This window comes from Ornithorhynchus anatinus, chromosome 15 (genome assembly GCF_004115215.2).
Source record: "Ornithorhynchus anatinus isolate Pmale09 chromosome 15, mOrnAna1.pri.v4, whole genome shotgun sequence".
Taxonomy (NCBI): Eukaryota; Metazoa; Chordata; class Mammalia; order Monotremata; family Ornithorhynchidae; genus Ornithorhynchus; species Ornithorhynchus anatinus.
Genome location: NC_041742.1, coordinates 20,751,069 through 20,776,693, shown reverse-complemented (window position 1 = coordinate 20,776,693; position 25,625 = coordinate 20,751,069). Strand labels below are relative to the sequence as shown.

At 43.4% G+C, this 25,625-nt stretch overlaps 2 protein-coding genes across 5 annotated transcripts; both read right to left on the bottom strand.

Annotated features, from left to right (window-relative positions):
* Nucleotides 1-8,045: 8,045 nt before the first annotated feature.
* On the bottom strand, nt 8,046-10,883 carry LOC103170848 (claudin-2-like). Its single transcript, XM_007670368.3, has 2 exons — nt 10,324-10,883; nt 8,046-8,805 (listed from the first exon to the last, which is right to left on the bottom strand). Exon 2 carries the CDS (start codon nt 8,782-8,784, stop codon nt 8,143-8,145), a length of 642 nt encoding a protein of 213 aa, XP_007668558.1. The 5' UTR covers nt 8,785-8,805; nt 10,324-10,883; the 3' UTR covers nt 8,046-8,142.
* A 2,302-nt stretch (nt 10,884-13,185) lies between these two features.
* Nucleotides 13,186-25,359, bottom strand: CLDN34 (claudin 34). Of its 4 annotated transcripts, none has more exons than XM_007670371.2 (4): nt 25,309-25,359; nt 23,284-23,326; nt 15,325-15,493; nt 13,186-14,154 (listed from the first exon to the last, which is right to left on the bottom strand). In XM_007670371.2, exon 4 carries the CDS (start codon nt 14,080-14,082, stop codon nt 13,426-13,428), a length of 657 nt encoding a protein of 218 aa, XP_007668561.1. In that variant the 5' UTR covers nt 14,083-14,154; nt 15,325-15,493; nt 23,284-23,326; nt 25,309-25,359; the 3' UTR covers nt 13,186-13,425. The 4 variants fall into 4 exon arrangements, with proteins under 4 accessions (XP_007668561.1, XP_039770169.1, XP_028935942.1 ...); XM_039914235.1 differs by lacking the exons at nt 23,284-23,326; nt 25,309-25,359 and adding exons at nt 16,796-16,852; nt 19,288-19,644; XM_029080109.1 differs by lacking the exon at nt 25,309-25,359 and having other exon boundaries at nt 23,284-23,857.
* Between the last annotated feature and the right edge of the window lie 266 nt (nt 25,360-25,625).

The following is a 25,625-nucleotide window of genomic DNA, read 5'->3' as shown; positions in this document are numbered from 1 at the left end:
AAAAAAAAAAAAGCCCGACTAAGTCATGGGGATGAGAAGGGAAATTTCCTCTTCATACAATTGTGGGGTTCTATGCTAAGGTTGTCAACTTGTAAACAAGAGCATTCAAGAGAAATCAGGATGATTGAGTAAAGAAAGATGCTCATTTCGTTGATTTAGTCAACGTGCCTTGGCTCTTTTGTGAGTAAAGTGGGTAGTTTAAACAGATCCCCTTTGGAGACTTCTATCATGAAAAACTGATCCACGGACTGGACAGTTGGAAACCAGCCAATAGAACAGCCCAACAAGTGCCAAAATATAAAATGTTTTATAAATATTAAATAATAACGATGGCATTTTTCAAGTGCCTACTATGTGCCAAGCACTGTTCTAAGCACTGGGGTAGATATAAGGTAAGCAGGTTGTCCCACTTGGGGCTCACAGTCTTAATCCCCATTTTATAGATGAGGTAACTGAGGCACAGAGAAGTTGAGTGACTTACCCAAAGTCACACAGCTGAGAAGTGGCGAATTAGAACCCAAGACCTGTGACTCCCAAGCCCATGCTCTTTTCACTGAGCCATGCGCTTTCCCCAAGTTAGGACCCTCCTAAAAATCTCACCTCCTCCAATGAGCCTTCTCTGATTACCTCCCTTCACCTGGAGTCTTATCAGCCCAATAGCTACATCTAGTACAAGTATATAGTCTTATATTCAAAATCAACTATTCAGTCAATTATTTATCCTGATTGCATTATTTGTAAATATGTTTTTGTCTCACGTGACAGTGTAAAGTCCTTGAGGGCAGGGAATGTAATTTGGGTGGCTGTTAGTACACCCAGGTTTTTAGTACAGTTCATTATGTATCCATTGGGTGCTCTAAAAATGCTGTTACTACTATTACTAGTGTTCTACAAAATTAAGATGACTGAAATGAAAGAACAATAAAAACTCGATTATCCAAAATCAGATGCCAATCTATGTGGACATTGTGGATAACAGAGCTTTTGGTTTTCCCTGAAAAAGAGCTATCATTATTGTACCACCTATCAATTAATAAATGGTATTTCTCAAGCACTTGAGTGCAGAGTGCTGTAATAAGTGTGTGGAAAAGTACAATTTGACAGAGTTGGGAAACAAATTCCTGGCCCACAGTGATTTTACAGTCTAGAGGGTATCTACAGCGTTTAGAACAGTGCTTGGCACATTGTAAGCGCTGAACAACTACCACCATTATTACAAGAAGATGAAATCAAAGACTGGAAAATGCAGCAGGGGAGTAGATGACTCCACATACACACCTTGACTTGGCAGTGAAGGTCTTTATGCAGTACAGCGGCTGTTTTATGTCAGCCTTAAACTCTGCTTTATAGGACAGTCTTGGTCACCATCTACCTTCTGTTCTCCTTTACGCTGGTATCACCACTTCGAATGTTTGGCGCACTCCATCCTATAGTGCTGGAAGGGGCAGGGGCTGCACCCTTCGACCGACAACTTCCCAACTTTTTATTTTCAGCAGGGGTCAACAGCCAGCTCAGAGTAGGACTTCCAGAAATCACAGCAAAATACAGCTGTGCTTTGAGAATTGATAGGTAAAATCTAGAAGAACTTTGAAGGGTATAAGCATTGTTCTTAAGGATCCTCCAAGGGTTTACTGCAGTGCTCTACAAACAGTAAACACTCAATAAAGGCCAATGCTTGATATAACAGTAATAACTGAAGTATTTGTTAAGCCCTTTCTATGTGACAAGCACTATCCTGAGCACTGGGAAAGACACAAGATGATCAGGTCCCACATGGGGCTCCCCGACTATCCAGGAGGGAGACGAGGTATTTCATTCATTCAATAGTATTTACTGAGCGCTTACTATGTGCAGAGCACTGTACTAAGCGCTTGGAATGTACAAATCGGTAACAGATAGAGACAGTCCCTGCCCTTTGATGGGCTTAGGAATCCTCATTTGAAAGGTGGGGAAACTGAGGCACGGAGAAGTTAAGTGAATTGTCCAAGGTCCACAGCAGACAAGTGGCAGAGCTGGGATTAGAATCCAGGTCCTCTGACTCCCAGGTCCGTGCTCTTTCCACTGTTTCACATCCTGCTTGATATCCCTCAGCAAAATAGATCCCTGCTCCTACAGGGCAAGGCACTTCATCAGTATCAGGGTACATCTGAAGCCCCAAATGTCTTGGCTTCTGGAAAAGGAGGTGGGAAGGGGAAAGAACTGCCACGTCCACTGCTAGGGCTCTCAGGACAGCCAGCACTCAGAGAAGGAAGAAGCACAAATCATTATCTCCACCTTACAGATGAGGGAGCCAGAGCAGAGATAAATCAAAAGAGTTACCTAAGGACGCACAGTGGCAGAGACATGGAGAGGAACACGGAAAGGGGCAGAGTTTATTTTACGAAAACAAGTGGTTTCTGGTTCAAAGTAGGGCTCTAAAAGTTGTTAAACCAAACTCGGAGGCCACATTTGCCCCGTGTTAATCAGTCATGGTGCTTTAAAAAATAATCTCTAATTTTCTTTTGTGGAAACAAGTCTAGGGTAATTAACCATGGGCATTCAAAAATCAGTTTTTACTCAAAGGTCATGTACTAACCCAAAAAATATCTTCAGAAAGCTGCCGTCCTACTCCATGTCCCTCTTTCTGGGCTTGTGTTGCCCTCTTGTGGGAAAATTTCAGAATGCTTTGTAAATGAACACGATGAATTGAGAGCATTCACTAGTTCAGCAGAAAAAATTGGTAGCCCAAAGACTGCCAAATGAAAACAATGTTAATTAGAAGCGCCATGAATAGTGAGGATGGAAAAAACAGGAATAAAGCAATGTGTTTCATAGACTGCAATCTTACTCACAAGAATAGTATTTGGCATTCAGTGTGGTGTCATGCTCCAGAGATCAATCTACCAATCAATGGTATTTATTGAGCACTTACTGTGTGCAGAGCACTGTAAGAAGCACTTGGGAGAGCACATTACAACAGAGTTGGTAGACATATTCCGTGCCCACTACGAATTTGCAAGTCTAGAGGGGGAGACAGACATTTCTACAACACAGCTTTTCCTCGGTCCCTTGGAAGAACAAGGATGGGATGTGGCCATGATTTTTTTCTTCATGTTTCCAAGTTTAGGGGTGTGTCTTTGAAAAGACATGCTCCATCTAGGTACCCAGACAAAATATACTTTGGATTATTCAGGGATGCGATTTCAGATTTTCCAAATTCCCATGCAGGAATCTAGTAAGATCTAAGATCTAAGATGTTGAGGTCTAATTGAGATTCAAGCCTAGTAGCACAGAGTTTATTACACCTCTCCTTGGAATCACAAACTTTCACCTTATTGCTAAGGTTGACACTGGATAGGAATTTCCAATCTGATTGTGTGTAGTCTGTGGGTGGCCGGCATATAGATTTTATCTGGGGGTTAGTAGGAATGGAGATAGGATGTGTGGTAATTACATCACATCAAGGTGAGCTGAGCAGGTTGAAGCCTATTCACCTATTCTCCCGTTTTGCTGAGCAAAAGCATATTTCCCCATTCTCCACTCCACTCCCGCTGCCCCCCGTCCTCTGGCCCCTGGACTCCAGTAAGCTGATGCAAGTAGGAGAGGCCTTTTATAACCTGAGGAGAAGCCCACTCTCATTTTTTAGGGGGTTAGACTAGGCATTCGTTGCCTATACTGGTTTGCCTATACTGGTGATCTCTGGTAACTCAGGTGGTCTGCGGTGGTAAAAAAGATTAAGGGAGTCAATGGATCACAAAGGAAAATTCTATCCCCGAATTGAGTAGAATGGCATTTACACTGGGTAAATCTACAATCTACAGTGGTGGAGTTGGTAATAATGATGTTATTTATTAAGTGTTTTCTGTGTGCCAACTCTGAAGTAATCATATCTTTCTCGTCTTTCCCATCACTGTAAACAGAACTATTATCTTCCCTGTCTCACAAGCCCATAATCTTGGCATTATCCTTAACTATCTTGCTCATTCGACTATTGTACTTCATCTGTTACCAAGTCCTGTCGGTTAACTTGGCTAAAATCCACCCTATCCTTCCTCTCCATCCAAATTGCTACTAGACTGATCCAACCTCATATCATATCCCACTTTGACTACCACATCATTCTCCTCGCTGACATCCCTGCCTCCTGTCTTTCCACTCTAGTCCTTAGTTCACTCTGGTGATGGATCATTTTTTCTAAAAATTTGTTCAGTCCATGCCTACCCACTCTCCTCAAGAACCTCCAATGGTTGCCCATCCTCTCTGTATTGAAGAAACTCCTTACTATAGGCTTTAAAAGACTCAATCTGCTCACCCCTTCCTACCTTACCTCAAAGACTTCCTACTACAACCTAGCCCACACACTTCACTCCTCTAACACCAATACTCCCAGTATCTTAATCTCGTTTTTCTTGCCACTGACCCCTTGCCCTTCCTCCCTCTGCCTGGAACTCCATCTCCCTTCATATAGGACATACCACCACTTTTCCCACCTTCAAAGCTTTATCAAAATCACATCTCCTCCAACAGGCCTTCCACAGCTAAGCCCTTGTTTCCCTCTCTCGTGTGTCACCTATGCATTTGGATCTGTACCCTTATGCATTTGATATTCACCCCTCCCTCAGCCCCACAACACTTATGGACACATCCATAATTTCTTTTAATGTCTGTCTTCTCCTCTGGACTGCAACCTCCTTGTGGGCAGAAACATGTCTACCAGCTCTGTTGTACTGTATCCTCCCAAATGCTTAGTACAGTGCTCTACACAGAGTAAGCACTCAAATAGCATTGATTCACATTACACACAGTCCCTAACTCACAGAGGGCTCACAACCTAAGAACATCTAGTTGATCTCCATTTTACAGATGAGGAAACTGAGGTACAGAGTAGGAAAGTGACTTAACCAAGGTTCATTCATTCATTCAATAGTATTTATTGAGCGCTTACTATGTGCAGAGCACTGTACTAAGCACTTGGAATGAACAAGTCGGCAACAGATAGAAACAGTCCCTGCCCTTTGACGGGCTTACAGTCTAATCGGGGGAGATTAGGTCTCAAAGTCATGGGGTTGGGTCTAGAACCCAGGTTCTCTGACTCTGGGCCCTGTATCCTTTCCACTAGTCCACGCTATTACTCACAGATAATTCTTCTTGTTTGGTGATTTCTTGATTGGAATAAATCTTGGAGTGCTGTTTTCTTTTTTTCCCATGACTACAACGTCGTCAAAGTGAGAGCTAATATGATAAACCTGGGAGATAAAATATAAAAAGGGCCACATTTCTATGTGCAAAGTTTACCCTCTTCCATGTTGACATATTCAAATATTCTGTAAATACAGGCTTAGAGTGGGTGGAGGCCAACACAATAATCCTTACTGGTACAATTTCACACAATATTGCAGGAAGGAATTAAAATACCCAGATCAAGGTTTAAAACCTATTTCCAAAGTTTATAGTGACTGTGGGGCACAAAACCAAAAATGTTTTTTTTTTAAGTCTTAATATTCACCCAAAACCTTTTAACACAAAGAAATTCCCATCCCAGTGTACCTGTTACAACCTGTGAGTCCTCTCTCCCCTGTGCTATGTGTTAGGCTTGGGTTTTTAGGACAGAGTGTGTAGGATTTTTCTTTTGATGGTATATGAATCTAATTAAGGCTGAACAATAGATGCTCAGATACCAAGCTATTTGAGTTAATGAGCAGCCATTCATGATGCTGTTTGAGAATGGTGACTGCATTCCAAAGAAACACTGCAAGGAGATACTGTTAATTTTTGAAGATTTCTATCCAAAGAGTCATCTCTGTCACGACCGAGCGAGAAACTTCCGACGGAATATTTGGAGCTGTAAAAACAAAATGAAGACAGGGCTTTGCTTCACTAGATGTTCTGGGCCCTTCTTTGTGTTGGCTGTGTTTGCTCCACCGTGACCTCTTCATAGCTCAGAAACTGATGTTCTCCTCAGACCTGCTAGAGAATGAAAATTATCTAGTGGGTTTGTGGGAGACCTGTGGGATTCTTTTTGTCCTCCATCTCCCTTAGAGTGTGAGCCCTGAGTAGGACAGGGACGGGGCCGGATCTGATTGAACGGCATCTACCCCACAGTAAGCCCTCAGCAAATGCCACATGTGTTATTCAGGATCTGGGTGGGGAGTTTCTGCCAAAGCTAGACCAGTCTCCTGAACCCTTCTGTTAAAAGCGGCCTGGATTCTCATGTGCCTCCCAATGGCAGAGTCTGGGAGCGTGAAATCTCTTGGGCAGATGAGCTTGCAGGACTTGGCTGCAGCAGAGGAAGTCTTCCTGGAAGAAATATGAACACTGTTAAGGCCCAAAGGGGTGGGGGTCAGGTGCTGCTTGTTCTTTCCAGAATCACTTTAATGCTTGTGCTCTACTCATTCATTCATTCAATAGTATTTATTGAGTGCTTACTATGTGCAGAGCACTGTACTAAGCACTTGGAACGTACAATTCAGCAACAGAGACAATCCCTGCCCAATGACGGGCTCACATTCTAATTGGGGGAGACAGATGGCAAAGAAAAACAAAACAAAACAAAAACAACATTATCACGATAAATAGAATCAAGGGGACGTACACCTCATTAACAAAATAAATAGGGTAATAAAAATATATACAAATGAGCAATCATATATTTATTAAGTGCTTTTCGTGTGCAGTACTTTAGTGCCTCACCAGCACTTTCCTACATATCAATCATTCACTGGTATTTATTGAGCTCTTGTGGGGTGTACAGACCATTGTGTGGGGAGAGTACACTTGGGAGAGAACAATGTAAAGGAGTAGGTAGACATGTTCCGGCTCCACAATGAGTTTACAGTCCTTTACACTTTGCCATTCCAACTATCCGCAATTTATTTCATTGTCTCCCAAATGTTTAGTACAGTGGTCTGCATACACTACATGCTCAGGAAATATAATTGTTTGGTTGATGAGCACTGGACTCAGCACTTGGAAGAATAATCCATCAAGTTAATTTTATTTATTTGTATTTATGCTGTCTCCCCTATTCTAGGCTGTAAGTTCATTGTGGACAGGGACTGTGACTATTATTGTATTGTACTCTGCCAAGTGCTTAGTATAGTGCTCTGCACACCTTAAGCATTGATTAAATACAATCGATTGAATGAATAATGATATTTCTTGAACATATACTGCATGCAGAGCACTGAACTAACCGCTTAGGAGATTACAACAGTATTGATAGACACATTTCCTGCCTATATCGAGCCTACAGTCTACGAGGCTCGTGGTTCTCCCTTGCCACCTCCTCCACAGCTCTTATAGATATATCTTTAAACTCTCTTGCTTCCTCCTACCTGTAATTGATGTTAGGAACTGCCTCCCTTACTAGATAGTAGCTCCTTCAAGACAGGAATCATGTCTTCTGTTATACTCTCTCAAGTGTTTAATACTTGGCACAGAGTAATAACTCCATCAATACTTTTGACTGATTAGTTGACTGGCTGCTTGGTCCTTTATTGGTATGTATATGTATACATATATACATATATGTGTAGGTGTATATATATATATATATTTATAAAAGCATCTATTGGATGGTGTGCGTGTGTGTACTAAGCTGGATTTGTGTCCCTAGGTTAGTTGTGTTTATCCATGTTGGTTTAAGTGTGGGATTAGCCTGTGAGCCCGTTGGGAAGGGACTGTATTTATTGTCAAACTGTACTTCCTAAGTGCTTAGTACAGTGCTCTGCACAAAGTAAACGCTCAATAAATACAACTGAATGAATGAATTATGAATGCCTAAAAGTCTTAGTGGGGAAGTATGTCATTCCAGACCACCCTGGAAGCGCTTCCCTGTTGCCTGGTCTTGTTTCCCTCACGGCCTAAGGATGAGCACTGAAGGAGATGGACAGAGGAGAGGAATCGGTGGAACGAGGAATGCCTTCTTCAGGTTGACCTTTGAAAGAAATCAAGCTGTAGCTCTGGGGCAGTGCCACTCCTGCAAAAGAGGGAGGGGGAGCTTGATTCTGGAGGTGAAAGTGGAGGACGTTTAACCCGGAACTCGGACAGAATTACCAAATTATTCATTTTGCTGAATAAATGAGATTTTATTTGAATACCATAACATTGTAGAGCTGCCTCTGGCGCAAATATTAGAAGCCATATTTGAGTGGCGATGTCTCTTCAAACTTGCACAGAAGACATTTCACTGACTGCTCTCACGCTACATCCGTGAGTGATTAAAAGGGCCCCGCTCTGAAGCCCAAAGAGGGAAGATACCGATCCTAAAGGAAGAGCAGGCCCAATGTCTCTATCTTCTGGTTGGTCCTGAAGCGGAAATTCACGAGGATAGCTTAGGGGTCTGCTGACTGAGTCTAGATAGAAATTCCAAGACAAGGTGCCTATGACAATGAGGCACCCAACAGTGAGAAAGGTTCCACCAATTTGGAAACAATGGTAGAACTCTGAACAAGGCTCCTCCTTCAGCGTGCACAGGAATCCCACAAAGGTAAATAAAAGACCAACTCCTTCTAGGACCGTGGCCAAAGACATTAGGTCCTGACTCAGAGATATTTCTCCGGGGAATTCCCAGGTTAAGCTCATTCTGATGCAGACCTTATCTAAGATGGCGGTAGGGTTTGAAGGATCTCTGGGCTGATAGCAGAAGTTCCAAAGGCCCAACCAAATGGTTGAAATGTTCGTGTTGTCATAATGCCAAACCCTCCAAAACATGGAGTTGGTAATGACATTGCAGATGATGAATCCTGCGCCACCGAAAATTAGAGCCAGTACGGGGACGCAAATCTCTCTGAAGGTATAAGCCATGATTTGCTGAAGACCAAGTTCCTATACAGACAAAACACACCACATTTTTTTTTTATCTTATGTGATACCTCATCCATTATAGAAGTAGAATTACCTTAAAGAATTTAAACTACTAAACGTTGTAATTAAAGTGCAAAAAGACTAGTAGTAGACTTCTTTTATCACCTCTCCCAACTGTTTAGCATTAGTGTATACAGTGTGTGGAGATGTTTGAAATCTATTTGCTAAGCACTGTTCTAAGTGCTGGAGTAGATACAGTGTAGTGGATAGAGCAAAGGCTTGGGAGTCAGAAGGTCATGAATTCTAATCCTGGATCTGCCAATTGTCTGCTGTGTGACCTTGGCAAGTCACTTTACTCCTCTGTGCCTCAGTTACCTCATCTGTAAAATAGTAAAATAGAGCCTCTCGTGGGACAGGACCTCATTTGCTCGTATCAACCCCAGCACTTAGTACAGAGCTTGGCACATAGTAAGTGCTTAACAACTACCACAATTATTATTATTATTCTTATTACAAGGTTATCAGGTTGGTCACAATCCCTGCCCCACAGCGGGCTCACAGTTTTAATCCCCATTTTACAGATAAAGTCTACTCATTTTCCATTTCCTATTTGGAAGCTTCATCTTTGAGAACTGAGCTTTGCTGGATCTAAGTTTAAAAGGAGCCCAAAGTTTTGAAGTAAAGGAACATTCACATTAGGAGCCGACTAGTTAGGTACTACATTAATGCTTTCAAGCAGTGGCTGCCACCACTGTGGCCCTCAGCTACTGTTGATGCATAAGTTGTCTCATGGGCTCGGGATCACACAAGAGATCAATTCAACTATGTGCATATAAAGCAGCAGCTATCTCCTGGGAAGTCACCTGAGTCCATAGATGTCAATTTCATGGGATGACAGGAAGAAATGGTGCCCAAAATTTTATGAGCTGGAATCCTAATCTTCCTCTGACAGCTTTCAAGCAGTGATAAAGAAGCCTCAAAAAGTGGTTCTCGGGCCCACTAGCTCTTTGTCACTAGACTGTAAGCTCATCCTCTAGGCTGAAAGCTCATTTGGGGCGGAGAACAAATATGTCTGCTTATTCTCTTGCATACTGTATTCTCCCAAGTGCTTAGGACAGTGCTCGGCATATAGGAAGTGCTCAATAAATACCATTGATGGATTGATTGCTTGTTTCTTTCCCATCCCCACTCCCACAGAAACTCTCGCCCCACTTTGGCAATTTAATAGGATACTTTCTTGTAGGTTTATAATTCAGGACATTTCCACTCGTTCAGTGGAGATCTGAAAGGTATAAGAGAGGACTGCCATGCCCAACTGAATATATTACTGATCACCTGGAAGAGATCGGAAGTTTTCAAATTGGCTGAGTGCACAAATAAAAAGGCATATTCTTTAAAGAAAGACCATTTTTTAAAACCTTCGTGTCCACTCTACCCATCTGGCAACAAATCTCCTCAACATGCCCGGAGAAATTCAATCATTCCAAGAAAAACAGCTTGGAAATCCTAAAACAATATCCGGCTCGTTAAGCCTCTTACCTGTTGACTCAATAGAGGAGCCAATGGATAAAAGTTCACCTTTTGCCAGGTGAGCACATGTTAATAGGTTAAGGGTTCTAACCAAAATGATTCCTAAGGAAACAATTCTAGACCTTCTGATTGGTTCCCGGTTACCATGACAACTAGGCTAGAATGACCATTTAATGAGACTTGCAAAAGGTTGTTGAGCGATCCTTGATAGCTTATTGCTTATGCCCAGGCAGCAGTGAAATGGAGGGGATGGGAAGAGGGGGTGGACTTGGAGAGGAGAGATGGGTGACTTCCCATGTGTTAAGTGAAAAGTTCCTTCTTGAGGATTTATCCTGGGACCGCAGATTTTACTTTTCATTTTGATCAGGAGCATCACTATTTCCTTTTCATTCCCTGGTCTCACACTACTCGAAATCAGAGCGTTTAAAATATTTCACCAACAGGTCCAATTTTTTTTTGTGGCATTTCTTACGTGCTTACTATATGCCAGGCACTGTACTAAGCGCTAGGGCACTACAAGCTAATCACCTTAGACACACACATAGTCCTTGTCCTACATGGGGCTCCCCATTTTACATGAGGTTAACTGAGGCCCAGAGAAGTTAATTGACTTCCCTAAGGTCACACAGCAGAAAAGTGGCAAAGTTAGGATTAGAACCCAGATCTTTCTGACTTCCAGGCTCATGGTCCATCCACTAGACTCCTCTGCTTCCTAATTAAAAAGTGTAATAATTTAGAGATTCCAGGACAATGTCCATAAATGTGGTATTTGTTAAGCATTTACTATTTGCCAAGCACTATATTAAGCACTGGAGAAGACACAATACAGTCTGACAGTCTCTGCCCCACTTCTGTTGTATTCTCCCAAGTGCTTAGTACAGTGCTCTACACACATTAAAGGCGCAATACATACCACTGATGGATTGATTGGGGCTCACAGCCTAAGGGGGAGGGAGAACAGATGAGGAAGCTGAGGCTCAGAGAAGCCAAGTGACTTGCCCAAGGTCACACAGTAGGCAAGTGGCAGAGTTAAGAACAGAATCCAGGTCTCCTGACTCCCAGTCCCATTCTCTTTCCTAGGCCACACTGCCTCCTGGTAAGGATGGATGAAATGTTTTGATAAGCTGCACTGATGGCTCATCACAGATTTTCCCCAACACCCAGGTTGGGTTCTGATTTCAGTGATGTTCCTCTTTCTCCTTATGTTGCCTCTAACTCGGAGCAACCAGACCCTTGAAAACCAGTGGGTTTGTTCCCATTTATCCAGAAACCTCTCAAGGCCAAATGTGGGGCACCATGATTCCCGGTGTCTCGGAAAGACACAGCCGGAAGCCACTTGACTTGGGGAATTATGTCCTAGAAACATTCACCCAGGCTCTATTATCTCACAAAACCAGGAGCCAGGATTGGGGGATGAGGGAGAAGGCACAGCTCAGCCCTCAGCCCAGCTGGAGTCTTCACTAGGCAAGGGCACAACTCAGCAGGAAGGGGAGGCAGTCTGTCTCAGGAAATAGACTGCCCAACTGAAATGCTCTTTGAGAATTTACAGACAATAGGGCTTCCTTGGGTCTTCCTCCCCTGAAGTCTGGGTGGTTCTGGGCAGCCAGTTGTCTGCCTTATGTATGGAAAAAGCCACCACTGTTTCTGAGCTTCCTTGTCCCCTCACATTGTTTCTTCTGTCAACCTGGCCAGTGGTTATTTGAGCCCACTTGACCACAGAGTAGGTTTAGGTATCCTGTTGTCGTTTGCTTTCCTGTTACCCCACCCAGAGGAGTTGTGTTTCGACAAGCATTGCCTCAAAGCTGGTAGATGGGATACATTCCTGGACCTCTGTGTGGGTGACCTTGTTCTATCACTAATGTAGGGAGAAGTGCTCAGATGAGGCTGATTAAATAATAATCATATGAGCCTTTGTTTTTTTAAGCACTGCAGCCAGCACTGAGATAGATACAAGATAATCAGGTCAGACATATTCACTGTTCCACCCAGAGCTCACAGTCTAAGTAGGAGGAAGAACAGATATTGATTCCACATTTTAAGGTGAGGAAACTGAGGCCCAGAAGAGTGAAGTGACTTGCTCAAGCTTACACAGCAAGGAAATGGTGGTGCTTGGATTAGAACCCAGGACCTCTGACTCAGGACCATGGTCTTTCCACTAGGTCACAACACTCAAGTACTTGGATGGGGCACCAAGGGCCCTACAAACTGTCAGACTCCTCTCCTGGTCCATTTGCATATCCAGAAAGCACAAGTTTGAATAGACACACCTTATTCCACCACCCAGGCCATTCCCTAGAGAACATGGATTAGGGTTCTGGCCTTAGTGGATGCTTGATACAAGTTATTGGCTGAGTTTGCCCAGTCTAGATGAAATGGGAAGGTTTATTTTAGGCTGACAGTTTATTTCGTAGTAATAGCATTCATTAAATGCTTCCTGTGTGCTCTGGGACAGCACACGCAAGTGGGAGGGAATTAGGCACTGTCCCTGGGCCTCAAGGAGCTCTGCCTGTGAGAAGGATGAGATTTGGTGGGGGGCGGGGGGGGTTACTGCTAATGTTGACGTAGAACCAGCCTCCACATCAGACCAGAGCTTCTCACAACAGTTCTCCAAGGCCTCTCCAGATCCAGGCACAGATGTGAAAGGCTGGAGATCTTCGGGACTCAAGAAGGCCTGGCTTTAGGCCTCTGTGAGCCAACCATGTGTTAATGGAGGTGAGGTTTGTGATTGGTCTTGGGTAGATATTTAAATGAGAGTTTATACGTCTGATGGCCTACTAACTGTAGTGAACAGATGAATGGAAGTGCTTTGTATCAAAAGAATCTTTTAATAAATGAATCAACTTGACTTGAAGAACATAATGCAGCCAGCTACTCTGGGCTAAAAAGCACTTTTATTTAGGTCATGAGTCCTTTGAAGTATTTGGCATCCCAGATCTTTTTTTAAACATTCAATTGCAACAGCCAGGTACCTCTGTAGTATCCACCTACTGCAAATCCCTTAAGTCATTTCCCGTGGGAATAGGGTCCAGAGGGTAGACGGGAGAGAAAATAAGTCTGTGTCACTGTGCTCCTCCACGGATGGAGAAAATGCCTGGCGATCGGGTGGCCAACTCATTCTGTGATTTCAGAACAGGTTACTGTATCTGCTATCACTGGGAATTTGTACGAGACCAGAAAGGCTCCACTGACCACCATAAGGCCAGCAGAAATAAACCCCACAGGAATAGCAGCCCCCATCCCCTGGGTATCAGGTTTGGAGGGCAGGTAGAAAGAAGGAGGAAAAGAGATAGTATGGCCTTGTACTGTGGAATATAAATTCCAGCTGACAGCAATTAAGACACAAGTGCCAGCAATGACATAGGAGATGCCTCCTACCAGAAAGTAACGCAAGATGTGAGATTTACGAAGAACTCCCATATAAATACTTTTTAGGGCCACGATAGTGGAAACTTTCCCCACAGCTCCGAGGACTCCAGCGAAGATGAACAGGGTCTGAGCGACTGGAATTTCCAAGGGGAGAAAGCCGTCGCCGGGCCGGAAGAAATGGCAGAATTCCCCTCTTCCATTACTAGAGAATTTGCTGTGGCTATAAAAGCAGACTTTCCAGATGCCCACCCAGGCAATGCCAGAGGAGATGATGGTGGTATTGCTTATATACCACACTCTCCACTGCACCAGACCCATGGTCAGTGTGGAAAAGATCCAGCCAACTGTGGCGAAAGCAAAGCCAGCCAGCTGGAGGTTAGCGCTACTGATGAGCGAGGTCATGATTCGGAGAACGGTGGTGAGGTGGCAGCTTTGCCAAGGGAATGTCGGTGACCTGCCGAGAACTCCAGGCCCCTAAAAACAAGCACGGAGGAGAGCTTTAATGGTGGCAGAGTGTTCACCTTAACAATCCGGTAGATCCCATCACCCGATAGATCCCATCTTCAAATCACATAGGCTTCTGGGTCATCACAGGAGACAGGTTGATTGGGTGGTCAGTGAGCAGGGACAGAGCGTTTTATCCTCCAATAAAGGATTCATGTGGATACTGAGTGAGCAGAAGGGTGGAGAGAAAAGCAGCCAAGAAAGGGATGTGAACACTGCATTAAAATTAGTCCCCTCCTAAGGAAAGGTGGAGACTGGAGGTATAATGTTGGGTGTCACTTTAGATTTACACAATGTTGGAAACAAAATGGAGAACAGTGTCACCTTCTCAATAGGAGATAATAATGGTGGTATTGGCTAAGTGCTTACTTACTATGTGCAAATCACTGTTCTAAGTGCTGGAGGGATACAAAATGATCAGGTTGTCCCACATGGGGCTCACAGTTTTAATCCCCATTTTACAGATGAGGTAACTGAGGCACAGAGAAGTTAAGTGATTTGCCCAAAGTCACACAGCTGGCAAACGGCAGATTCGGGATTAGAACCCATGACCTCTGACTCCCATGTCTCTTGCCTCCACTGGAGGACTGCCCATCTCCAAGATGGTAGGTCCCCACTGATCTCTGATCCCCGCCACTTCCTTCCCAAGAAGTCTCCTCCATTTTACTCCCCTAATTGGACTCAGAGGCCAGCAGCTCTAGGCTCACTCTCAGCCACAATGAATGCATGCGTGTCTGCTCATGCCCAAGGCTTTAGGCAGCCAGCGAAATCAATGAAAGCCTAGAATTGTGTGGAAGCTGAAAGACACTGAGACCATGTCTCCAACTAAAACAGGTTAATTCAGGATTTAGACCTGAAATCTGGGGACATGGTTTGGGTTTGTTTTTTTTTGTTTTTTTTTAAACAAACGATTTATCTTTTTGTGCCTGCTTATGAATCTTTCAGGTAGTTAGATTTCTATTATTCTCCTTAGAAATCCCAAATAACTACCAAACAGCTAATAATCCTTAGCTTCCAAAGTATTCTACCCGGACATCGCCTAGTGAGTTAAATAACAATTACATAGAGTCAGTCTAAACAAAGATATTTTTTGGTGATATTATTTTACTTGCTTGGCAAGATGGTAAGAATCCAACTCACTTCAGGTCCCAAAATGGTGCTTGAAAAAAGGTGAGAGAAACTGAATGTGTTTTCCAATAACAGCTTGATTCATCACCAATGTACAATTCTTATCCTCTGGAACCTCCCCAAATTCTGCTTCATTCTGCTTCAGCTTTTCAGACACCAATCCCAGAAGAATCTTGATTCCCTGAGGGAACAAGATAATCTTCATTAGTCAGACACATGTTCATCAAAGATTTCCAGGGAAAAGTGTCTTTGTTTCTCCCCTTTAAATGCTTGCTAGAATATTGTATTATTCTTTTAACTATCCCTCTACCCGCTCTGTGCACTAGGAACAAAAATTTGCGGATTTCCTTTCACGTTACAATCCCTAGAAGAAACCTATTTATAAAAGCCCAAAATCTTATTAAAGAAATACCCCTCTCAAGCAAGTGATCACTCTAAGTTAAGATTACTCCAAGCCAACATTTTCCATGACCCCATTATACACCTGAAACTTGTAGATATTCCAGTGCAAAGATGTTCTGGAGACTTCCATAAAATAATGAGAAACACCATGGCCTAGTGGAAAGAACATAGGGCTGGGAGTCAGGAGACCTAGATTCGACTCCTAGCTTTGCAACTTGGCTTGAGGCAAGTCATTTAAGTTCTCGGTGCCTCAGTTTCCTCACTGGTAAAATAGGGATTAAATACCTGTTCTCCCTCCCCCTTAGACTGTGAACCATATCCGGTATAATTTTGTTGTGTCTTCCCTAGTGTTAGTGTTAGTTAGTGTTAGTGTTAGCAGTACTGGGCATATACTGAATGTTTAAAAAATACCACAGTTATTATTAAGCTCGTCTCTAGACTGTAAACTTGTTATGGTCAGGAACATGTCTGACAATACTGTTGCACTGTACTCTTCTAAGCCCTTGGTAGAGTGCTCTGTGCAAAGTAAGTGCTCAATAAATATCATTGATTATTAATCTGTCCTCCCTCTTCCCACTGGAGACTGCAAACCTCTTGGTTCCCATGTGAGATGTGCACTATATCCAATCTGATTAGCTTGCATCTACCCCAGCACCTAGCATGGTGCCTGGCACATAGTAAGTGCTCAAATACCATGAAAAAAATTGCCTTCCAGCTACGGTATTGTACTCCCCCGAGTGCTCAGTACAGTGCTCTGCAGAGTCAGCACTCAATAAATATCACTGATTAACTGAAAACAACATAGGCATTTCATCCACTGCACGCCATATTGCATTTGTTTAGTAGACAAGTGTTTGCTACTTTTGAGTTCTACTGCTAAGGAGAATCCTTTTTAATTTGGGATTTTTCAATTCTTCTCAGTGTTTCTAGGAGTAGCCTTCATATGTCCCCTAATTGGAAGGCGGGGGAATCAATGCCTCCCCACCCAGCGCACCGATGGCTCTGGCAGTGGTAGGAGGTGAGGTAATGGGAGTCCATAAAGACAGCCAGCAGCTTGTCTCCCGAGTTCTGAACTCATTACCTCTGAGACACCCTTTGCCTTTGACCACAGTCCACGGGTCATAGTCTGCTCAGAGACCTGGACGGAAAAACCAGAGAATGTGATCATGAGAACCATCACAACATACACTCCCTTGGTTTCACAATCTAGTGTAGCAAGCTCCAGCAATTACATGGATTGATCTAAGCGAGCACAGAGGGCTTTACTTGGGAGAAATCGCCAAGAATGACTTTCCCTGCTAGGACCATGGAACCTTCCCCTCCTGCTTTCAAGTCCTTGAACTGTGTTCTTGCTGCTCAACAACTCGTTCCTATGATTTTCTCTTTTCCTACCTTCACAAGCTTGTGTTAAAGTGAATGCTAAAGTGAAGGCAAAGCATTTTCCTGAAGAAAAATAAAAGATCTCAAGCCATGTCACATATCTGACTCCTCTCTCATCCAACCAAGAGATTCTTTGAATGTTTATTATGTGCAGAGCACTCCATTAAGTTCTTGGGAGAGTTCAATAGCATAGATAGAAACCAACTGTATCCCTCAAGGACTTCGCAATCTAGAGGGAATTGTTCTTAAATTCAGATTCCTTTGGAAGCCAATGATCAATCAAGCAATCAACAGAATTTATTGAGCGCTTACAATGTACAGAGCACTGGCCTAAGCACTTGGGAGAGCACAAACAAGAGAATTAGCAGACAAATTTCCTGCCTATAATGAGACTGCAGTGTAGATGATGCCCCTTGGAAGGGTATAGTCAATCAGTGACACGTATTAAGTGCTTACTCTGTGCAGTTTTGCCACATCTATTTGTGCTGCATAAGTCCTATTTGCATAATGATAAATAAGGCTTTTATTAAGCACTTACTCTGTGCTATGAGTTGGGATACACTCAAGGTAATGAAGGTGAACACAGTCCCTGTTCCACAAAGGGTTCACTACCTTACCCTATTTTACAGATGGAGAAACTGAAACCCAGAACAGTTGGGTGACTTGCCAAGGTCACAGAAGGCTAATAGCTGAGCTGAGATTTGACCCCAGTCCTCTTGATTTCCAGTCCCATACTCTTTTCATTAGGTCACATGGCTCCCTTGCTATAGAGGCATTCCTGCCATAACTCATATTTTCACCACACAACGTCACACAGCAGGCCAGTGGCCCCAGGTCCTCAATTCCCAGGCCTATGCTCTTTCCACTAGGCATGCTCTTTAATCTGATTATATTGACATCTACCCCGGGGATTAGCACAGTGTTTGGCACAGAATAAGCATGTAACAAATACTACTATCATTACCATTAATACTACATTTCCTAAGTGCCCAATACACTGCATTGCACCAAATGGGCTCTTGACAAATGCTAATCTTACTAATCCAAATGCCCCATTATAGCAGAAATGACTGAATTGGGAAACCACAATTCTTTTAGTGACTGTTTTACTACTTGGCAGAGTTTAAAGTACTAAATCTTCTAGCCCTTGGTATGCAAAATTGGGCCAGTCCTTTGTATTCAACAGTGCTGCCTAAATCACCTTCTACAAATTCAATTCGAAAGTGTCCTTGGTTAACCATTTACAAGTACACCCAAGCACCCAAAAACGGGTGGCCAGGATGCAATCTTTACCTCTGCCCCAATCTCGCTCTAAGGTTACTGGCTGTGGGCTATTCATTCACTCACTCATTCCTATTTATTGAGCGCTTAGTCTATGCAGACCACTGACCTAAATGCTTGGGAAAATACAACAATAAACATACCTATTCCCTGCCCACAAAGAGCTTACGGTCTAGAGGGGAAGACATACATTTATATAAATAAATTAATTACAGATATCCACATGGATGCTGTGGGGCTGGGTGGGGGGATTAACAAAGGGAGCTACTCCTTGTCCTAAAAGAAAACACCACAGGAGTTTGACTCTTGGGTTGGCTGCAGATGGCAGCTATGACACTTACAAACTCCTCGTGGGCAATAATCGTGTTTACTGAGCAGTGCTCTGCACATAGTATGTACTCAATTAATACCACTGATGTACTGATTGATATGGCAAATAAATTTCAGAGTCCGTAGAAAACTCATCAGCAAATATGTGAGATTCCAGTTTCCCTAAAAGCAGTATGGATTAGGGGGAACACGATCAGGGGAACATTCCATTTCCAATCCGATTTTGTTAAAAAATAGGACACCTTTATCAATCATTCAAACAGTGGTATTTACCAAGTGCTTGTTGTAGGCAGAGCACTGTACTAGCTCGTGAAAGTACTACACAATAGAGTTGCTAGACGTGATCCCTGACCACAAGGAGACTAGAAATTTGGGGGGAATAGGTATTCTACGGCTCAGGGAAAGGAAAGCGATTCTGCATTCAAATAGAGGCAAATTACAATTTAGTAACATTCTTGAAAGCACAAAGGATATCTCCGTTATTTTAAAACAGGAAACAAGTTCAGGATATGCAAGAAGATAAACACTCTGGCTAATTTGCAAAATAAAGGCTTAACAATCAAATCGAAATAGAAAGCTCACCTTTCACTAACCAGTGAAATATACGCCAAGGTGGCTAGTTCTATGGTCAGAAAGTGATCAGGCTACAGATCTTGCTTGGATCAAAACAGAGTCTTCTGTCTCCAAGGTATTTCTGTTTCCCAACAGCTGCTCTCTCAGAAAATCATCTAGAAGTTCTGATTCACCACCAAGTCAACTTTCTAAGGCAGCAGTTCCTTATCTGACCCAGCTGCCCTTTTAATGACCCTGCATTCCATTCTTTTGTTCCCACATTCTACATTCTCTTTGTTGCTCTAACTGTAGCACTTCCACACAACTGGGGAAACAGCATGGCCTAGTGGGAAGGGCAGATGTGGGGAATCAGAGAACCTGGGTTCTAATCTCACCTTTGCCACTTGCCTGCTGTGGGACTTTGGACAAGTCACTTCACTTATCTGTGCCTCAGTCTCCTCATCTGGAAAATGAGGATGAAATAAAGACCCGTTCTTCCCTACTTAGAATGTGAGTTCCACATGGGATATGGACCGTATCCTAACCGATTACCTTGCAGCTACCTCAGTGCTTAGTAGAGGGCTCAGCACCCGAGTGCTTAACAAACATGATTATTATCTCCCTCCAATCTCCTAACCATTGGCTTCAAGGCTCTCCATCATTTATCTTTCCCCTCATTATCTGATCTCACTAGACTCCAGCTTTTGCTTATTTCAGCTTAACACTCTAGACTATAAATTTGCTGCCAACTCTCTTGAATTGTACTCTCCCAAGTGCTTAGAACAGTGCTCGGCACACAGCAAGTGCTCAGTAAATACCAGTGATTAACTTTCTAACTGTTCCTCGATAGCAATTCTCCTTTCTCCATCCCAATGACCATTCTTTTCTCCCTTCACAGAGCCCTCTCCCCCTTAATCTCTGCAAGGTGGGCAGGCCCAGCAGGAATCCTGAAAAATAGCTGGCCAACATGGAAGCGAAGTCCACAACGATTAACAAGGTAACTGCCTGCTGTGGTTAACACGCAACCCTCCCCCGTAGTTCTCTCTAAAACAAGCAGAGTCCTGGATTACAGGTTTGAAGTAATTATCCTAGGGCAAGAGTGTGCCTCATGATGGTAACCAAGTACTTTTTCAATTGAAGGAAACTCCAATGGAAGCAACGTTTTCCATTGGCTGCATTAACAGCAGTACTACAATTTATATTAGAGACCTTTCCAGAAGATGAACTCGGAGTTTGCCTCTGGGTCTCATCCTACTTGATGAAGTGTCCAGTTCCAGTTCCAGTTTCTAAGGTGATGGAAACTCTGGACCTAGCCAAAGCACATGAAAGAGGAACTGCCCTTTCTGGACCATTATGGTTAGAATAACATGGCACTCATATCTATCTTTTCATTGATTTTCTATTTCTATCTGTTGTTTGTTTTCTATTTATTGCCTTTGGTCTAACAGATGTAGTAACTGGCAACAATCCCCTGGTGAGTCTGATTTGAGTGAGGCAGATAAGTATGGCCAATGGGACAGAAAAAGGAAAACTGCTAGCAAGGAATGTAGCCCTTTTGTTAGTAATAATAATAATTATTATTATATTTCTTAATACAATTTGCTCACACCTTCCCCCTTTCTTATATTTAACTTCCAGGAATGATCTTTTATCAAACTTCCCGCAAAGTGAACTACATTTCTGCCAGTCCTTAACACTTTTTTATATCTGAAGCACAGTCAACTCAATTAAGTACCCAAATTCCAAGATTTTTAAAAGCATCTACTCCATGGATACTGCTAGCTAAGTCTGAGCCTGACACTATAAGGCTGTTATTCCTTTTTTCCAAACCTAGTATTGTCATGAATAGAGTGTGTTGCGTATGTGGTTTTTTTCCTCCATTAAAGTGGTCACTTGCCTTATAGGCATTCACTGTAGCTTTAGCACTCAGAAGCTGGCTTTTGGGGGCCTTAGGGAGGAAGACTCAAAAAGCAGAACATAGTCCTGTTGAGTACTGCTAGATTACACAAAAAATTCCCCAAAGCAACCTGATTTACACATGGGGCAGAATTCCACAGCCTTCCAAAGCCTATCTGAGCTAAGGTGACCCCCTGCAATTTCTTCCTGGAGCAGTGCATAGACATGTCTATTTCAATCAAGAACAATGGTATTCCTTAAGTACTTACTCAATATCAAGCAAGGTTCAAAGGCGTGGGAGATACAAGCTAATCTGGTCAGACACAGTCCATAGCTCATGCAGGGCTCACAATTTAAGTAGGAGGAAGAACAGGTATTGAATCCCTGTTACACAGATGAAGAAACTGAGGCACAGAGAAGTGACTTGCCCAACCAAGATCACACAGCAGGCGGGTGGCAGAGCCAGGATGATAACCCAGGTCCTCTGACCCCCAGGCCTATGGTCTTTCCAGTAGGCCTCGCTGCTCCTCATTAGATTAGAAAATAATTTTGAGTTGGAGGAATTTTGCATGTTTTAAAGGCGGGGAGGGGGCTTCGCAGTCCCTTGAAGGGAAGCTATTTCCTGTGAGCTGTGACCTTGCTGGAAGAGTTGGGTGCTTGAGGCCAAGCAGCAGGCCTTTACTGATCAACAGGAAAGGACTTGATGTTTTTCTTCAGTTCAAAGTCTATTGTTGTCTGACTCCTGACGTAGCAGCGATGCTATCAATCTATTTCTGTGATATCTACAAGCCCTGAGCAGGGCATGACAAAAACAAAATATATGAGGGAGATGACAGAAACCCTTTGTAGCTCTTTCCTCTTAGGGAGGGCAATCTACCACCCAGCATTTTGAGGCAGCAAGTGTCATCCAGTTACTGCTTACTAAATGCCCCTCTGCACTTCGCACATATCAAATATTATTATTGTTGATAAAAATGAATGACTGATGTTTCAGAGAGGTTTTGGGTCACTTGGTACTTCACAAGTACACATTACAATTCAGAATTCTCTTTTCCTTCATTAGATCCAAGGCCTATTTTCCCAGTAAAATGGTGTTTTAATCCACTGTTCCTGAAATCTATTTGATGAGTAAATTTAAGGGCAGGCACTTTGGTGTGCTTCTCCAATTTACAGAGTGGCAGATCTCAGTTTGGCTCAGACAATTTCATTTCTTCAGAGGGTGAAACAGAACCTTAGCGCTCAGAACAGTGCTTTGCACATAGTAAGAGCTTAACAAATACCATTACTTACGGTGATGCAAGTAAGGGCTGGGGTCTATTCGGATAGCCCCGCTACCTGTGCTTCTTAAGGAACCCGAGGGGCTCAATTAAGCATCCAAATAGAAGGGGAAGAAATTGTCAACAAGCTAATATTTTTATTGGACTGTAATTGGTATTTTGGGGTTGGATGGGGGTGCCCTGGCACATCATGGATTAAGCTTGGGGTCCAATAACAGCTCCAATAGTGAGAGTTTGCTAATTCAGGCAAAATCAGGGGCAGAAAATAAGTAATGTAATCATTCCCTTCCCAACGCAGTTGTGGCAAAATGCCTAATCTTATCTGGGACTCAGCCCTGAATTACAGCTTTATCAGAATTATTCACTGGCTCCACCTTTGTTTCTCTGTTCTTATTTACCTGCCTAAAACCTACCAATTCCTTATGGATTGGAAGCAGTCATTGACTGGTCCAAACCTCACACCTGGTTAACGTAAATGGCGCAACACCTTGGAAGACGCAACACCTTGGAAGACTAATCGAAAATCCCCATTAGCTTCCAGGGGTGAGGGAAAACCCAACTTCTCTCCCCTAATACCTCAGGTCTCAAGGAAAAAGCCTAGTATGCCAGAGCCCCTGAGGTCCCCCAACCCCTGCCCTGTCACTTCTGGGCACCACTCTCTGACTAGAATCAAATCTCACTCCCCATCCGTATCTCCCCTGAAAACCCAGTGGGCTGATGAGTCCTTTAACCTTTACATATTTTTATCTGACTCCTCCATTAGAGTGTACACTCCATGTGGTCAGGGAAGCATGCCTTGTGAACTACTGTACCTTAGTGAGTGTTCAGTAAATACCATTACTACTAACATTACCTGGAGGGGAGAGTCAGCAGCTGAGGGAGGTGACGAGGAAGGCCTGTTGGTGGGAAGAAAAGGAAGAGAGTGGGAAAGTAATTCTTGGGAAATAGGAAATATGTGGGACGAGAACTCTTCTGACCCAAGGGCACCCTCCCAGCTTGGGTTCCTGCCCGTGTCTCCTGTGACATCCATTTTGTCAGACACAGCAGTCAGAAGCAGGACTCTCGCAGGTGAGGAAGAATGGACTCTTGTCTGGCTAGGCCTTCCTTCTCCCCTGGATGCACTAAGTGCCCTGAATCAACCCTCAGTGGTATTTATTAAGTGCTTACTGTGTGCAGGACACTGCATTAAGTGCGTAGGAAAGTACAATACAACAGAATTGATAGACATGTTCCTGCCCACTCCACTGGGATTGGTAACTGAATCCAAACTGGATCCTCACTGTAAAGCAGGAACGAGGAATACCCTTCAAGTCAGGAAGCCAGTGACAGGGGCAGGTATAGCATCGGGCTTGGATGGGGTGATGCATGTCATGTAATGATGCTACTGCACTCTCCCAAATGCTTAATTCAGTGCTCCTTTCAAAATGCTCACGAACAATAATTATAATGACAATTAGAGGTATTAAACACTTAGCATATGCAGAGCACTGCACTAAGTGCTGGAATAAATACAAGATAATCAAGTCAAACACAGTTCCTATCTCACAGGGGACTCCCACTCTGGACTCCCATCTAAGTAGAAGGGAGAATAGGCATTGAATCCCCATTTTTACAAATGAGGAAACTGAGGCACAGAGAAATGAAGTGACTCATCTAAGGTCATGCAGCAGGTGACTGAGGTGACCCTCCTACTTCTAGACTAGGGCTTCTTCCACTACTGATGAAAGAAATACTATCAAAGATTGACTGATTGAGGGGTGGAAAGCAGAGCCAGAAAGTGAGACAAGGTCGTTGTTGGACCTTGGTAGGATACGGGGTCCAGTAAAATCTTGAGAAACCATCGATCCTGACAGACCCATCACCAGAAAGGTAAAGAATAGGGGCATTCAAATATTGATTTGAAGATATCCGGCTGTGGGTATGACGCTAGAGTTTGCCATACAGCTGGATTATGAGACTGCAAGAAAAAGTCATTTAAACCATTTTTAAGCATCCCTTGGCTGTCTTGCTCCAGCCAACCTGATTGTCACATTCATTCCACCTTGTTTCATTTACTGTCCAGTTGCAGTGTCAAATATGGGATCATTAATATTCTGACTGGCCGGAATTCTTAACAGTTTGAGACTACATTTATCTTCTCAAGTAACAACCAGGACACTCACACACATTCCAAGACTCCTCCTCCTGGTCTGTAAATTAGCCGTGGAGGGAGATGGGCAGCCTCTGGAACAGGGCTCTGGACAGTAGGCATGATCAACAGTGCTCATGAGGTTTGGGGTGAGAACAGGATTGTCAATTCCTTCACTAGACGGGAAACTCCTAGAGGGCAGGGATCATGTCTATCGACTCTATTGTACTGTACTCTCCCAACTCTTAGTATGCCATTCAGTGTTCAATCAATACCATTTCCTGATTATTTGATCGAAGGGCAACATCTGGGCTCAAACTGGCAAAGAGAAAGTCTGGTGGGTATTTTATCACCTGTCTCTTCAGCCCATCATACTGCTAAAAGCAATTAAGGACAGGAACAGTCTGAAGCTGTGGAGAAGGATTCTAGATTGTTCCAGCTCCTCCAAAGCCTTCAATTCTGCAAGATTCTCCCATCCATTCTGCAAATTCTCCCCACTTCCAGACAATTTCAAAACGTAGGGGAGAAGAAGGGGAGTTCCTTCCTTCCCTGGATCCCACATCTTCTAGGACATAGGGTGGGACAGGAAAGGGGAATTAAAAAAGATAATCCTTCCCAAAAGAGCAGGTTGGGAGTGGTGGTCTCCTGATGGTTTTCTCCACACAACATTCCGCAGCTATGTCAGATTTTCAGGAAGAAAAGTCTTTTCTATATGCCTTCAGGGCCTAGAATCAAGGAGGGGAATCTCACCACTTTGCCTGCTGGGTGATGCTGGATAACTCACAACTTCTCTGTGCTGGTCTCCTCATCTGTAAAATAAAAATTATGCATCTGTTCTCCCTCTCCCAGTAAGGGGGGTGGTGTCTGATCTGATTGCATTGTATCAACCCCAACACTTAGCATATAGTAAGCACTTGACAAATACCGCAATCATTTGGAGGAGAACCTTTGGGTCCCAAAATTTTAAGGCAAACAAAGGAATTCATACTTGGAGCACATTGTACCCTTTCCTAGTGGAAACAGCACAAGATCCAACTCCGGAGACTTGGCTTCTAGCCCCGGCTCTG

Coding starts and splice junctions, on each gene's coding strand:
- LOC103170848 (XM_007670368.3), bottom strand. CDS start 8,784: ATGGCTTATACCTTCAGAGAGATTTGCGTCCCCGTACTGGCTCTAATT.
- CLDN34 (XM_007670371.2), bottom strand. CDS start 14,082: ATGACCTCGCTCATCAGTAGCGCTAACCTCCAGCTGGCTGGCTTTGCT.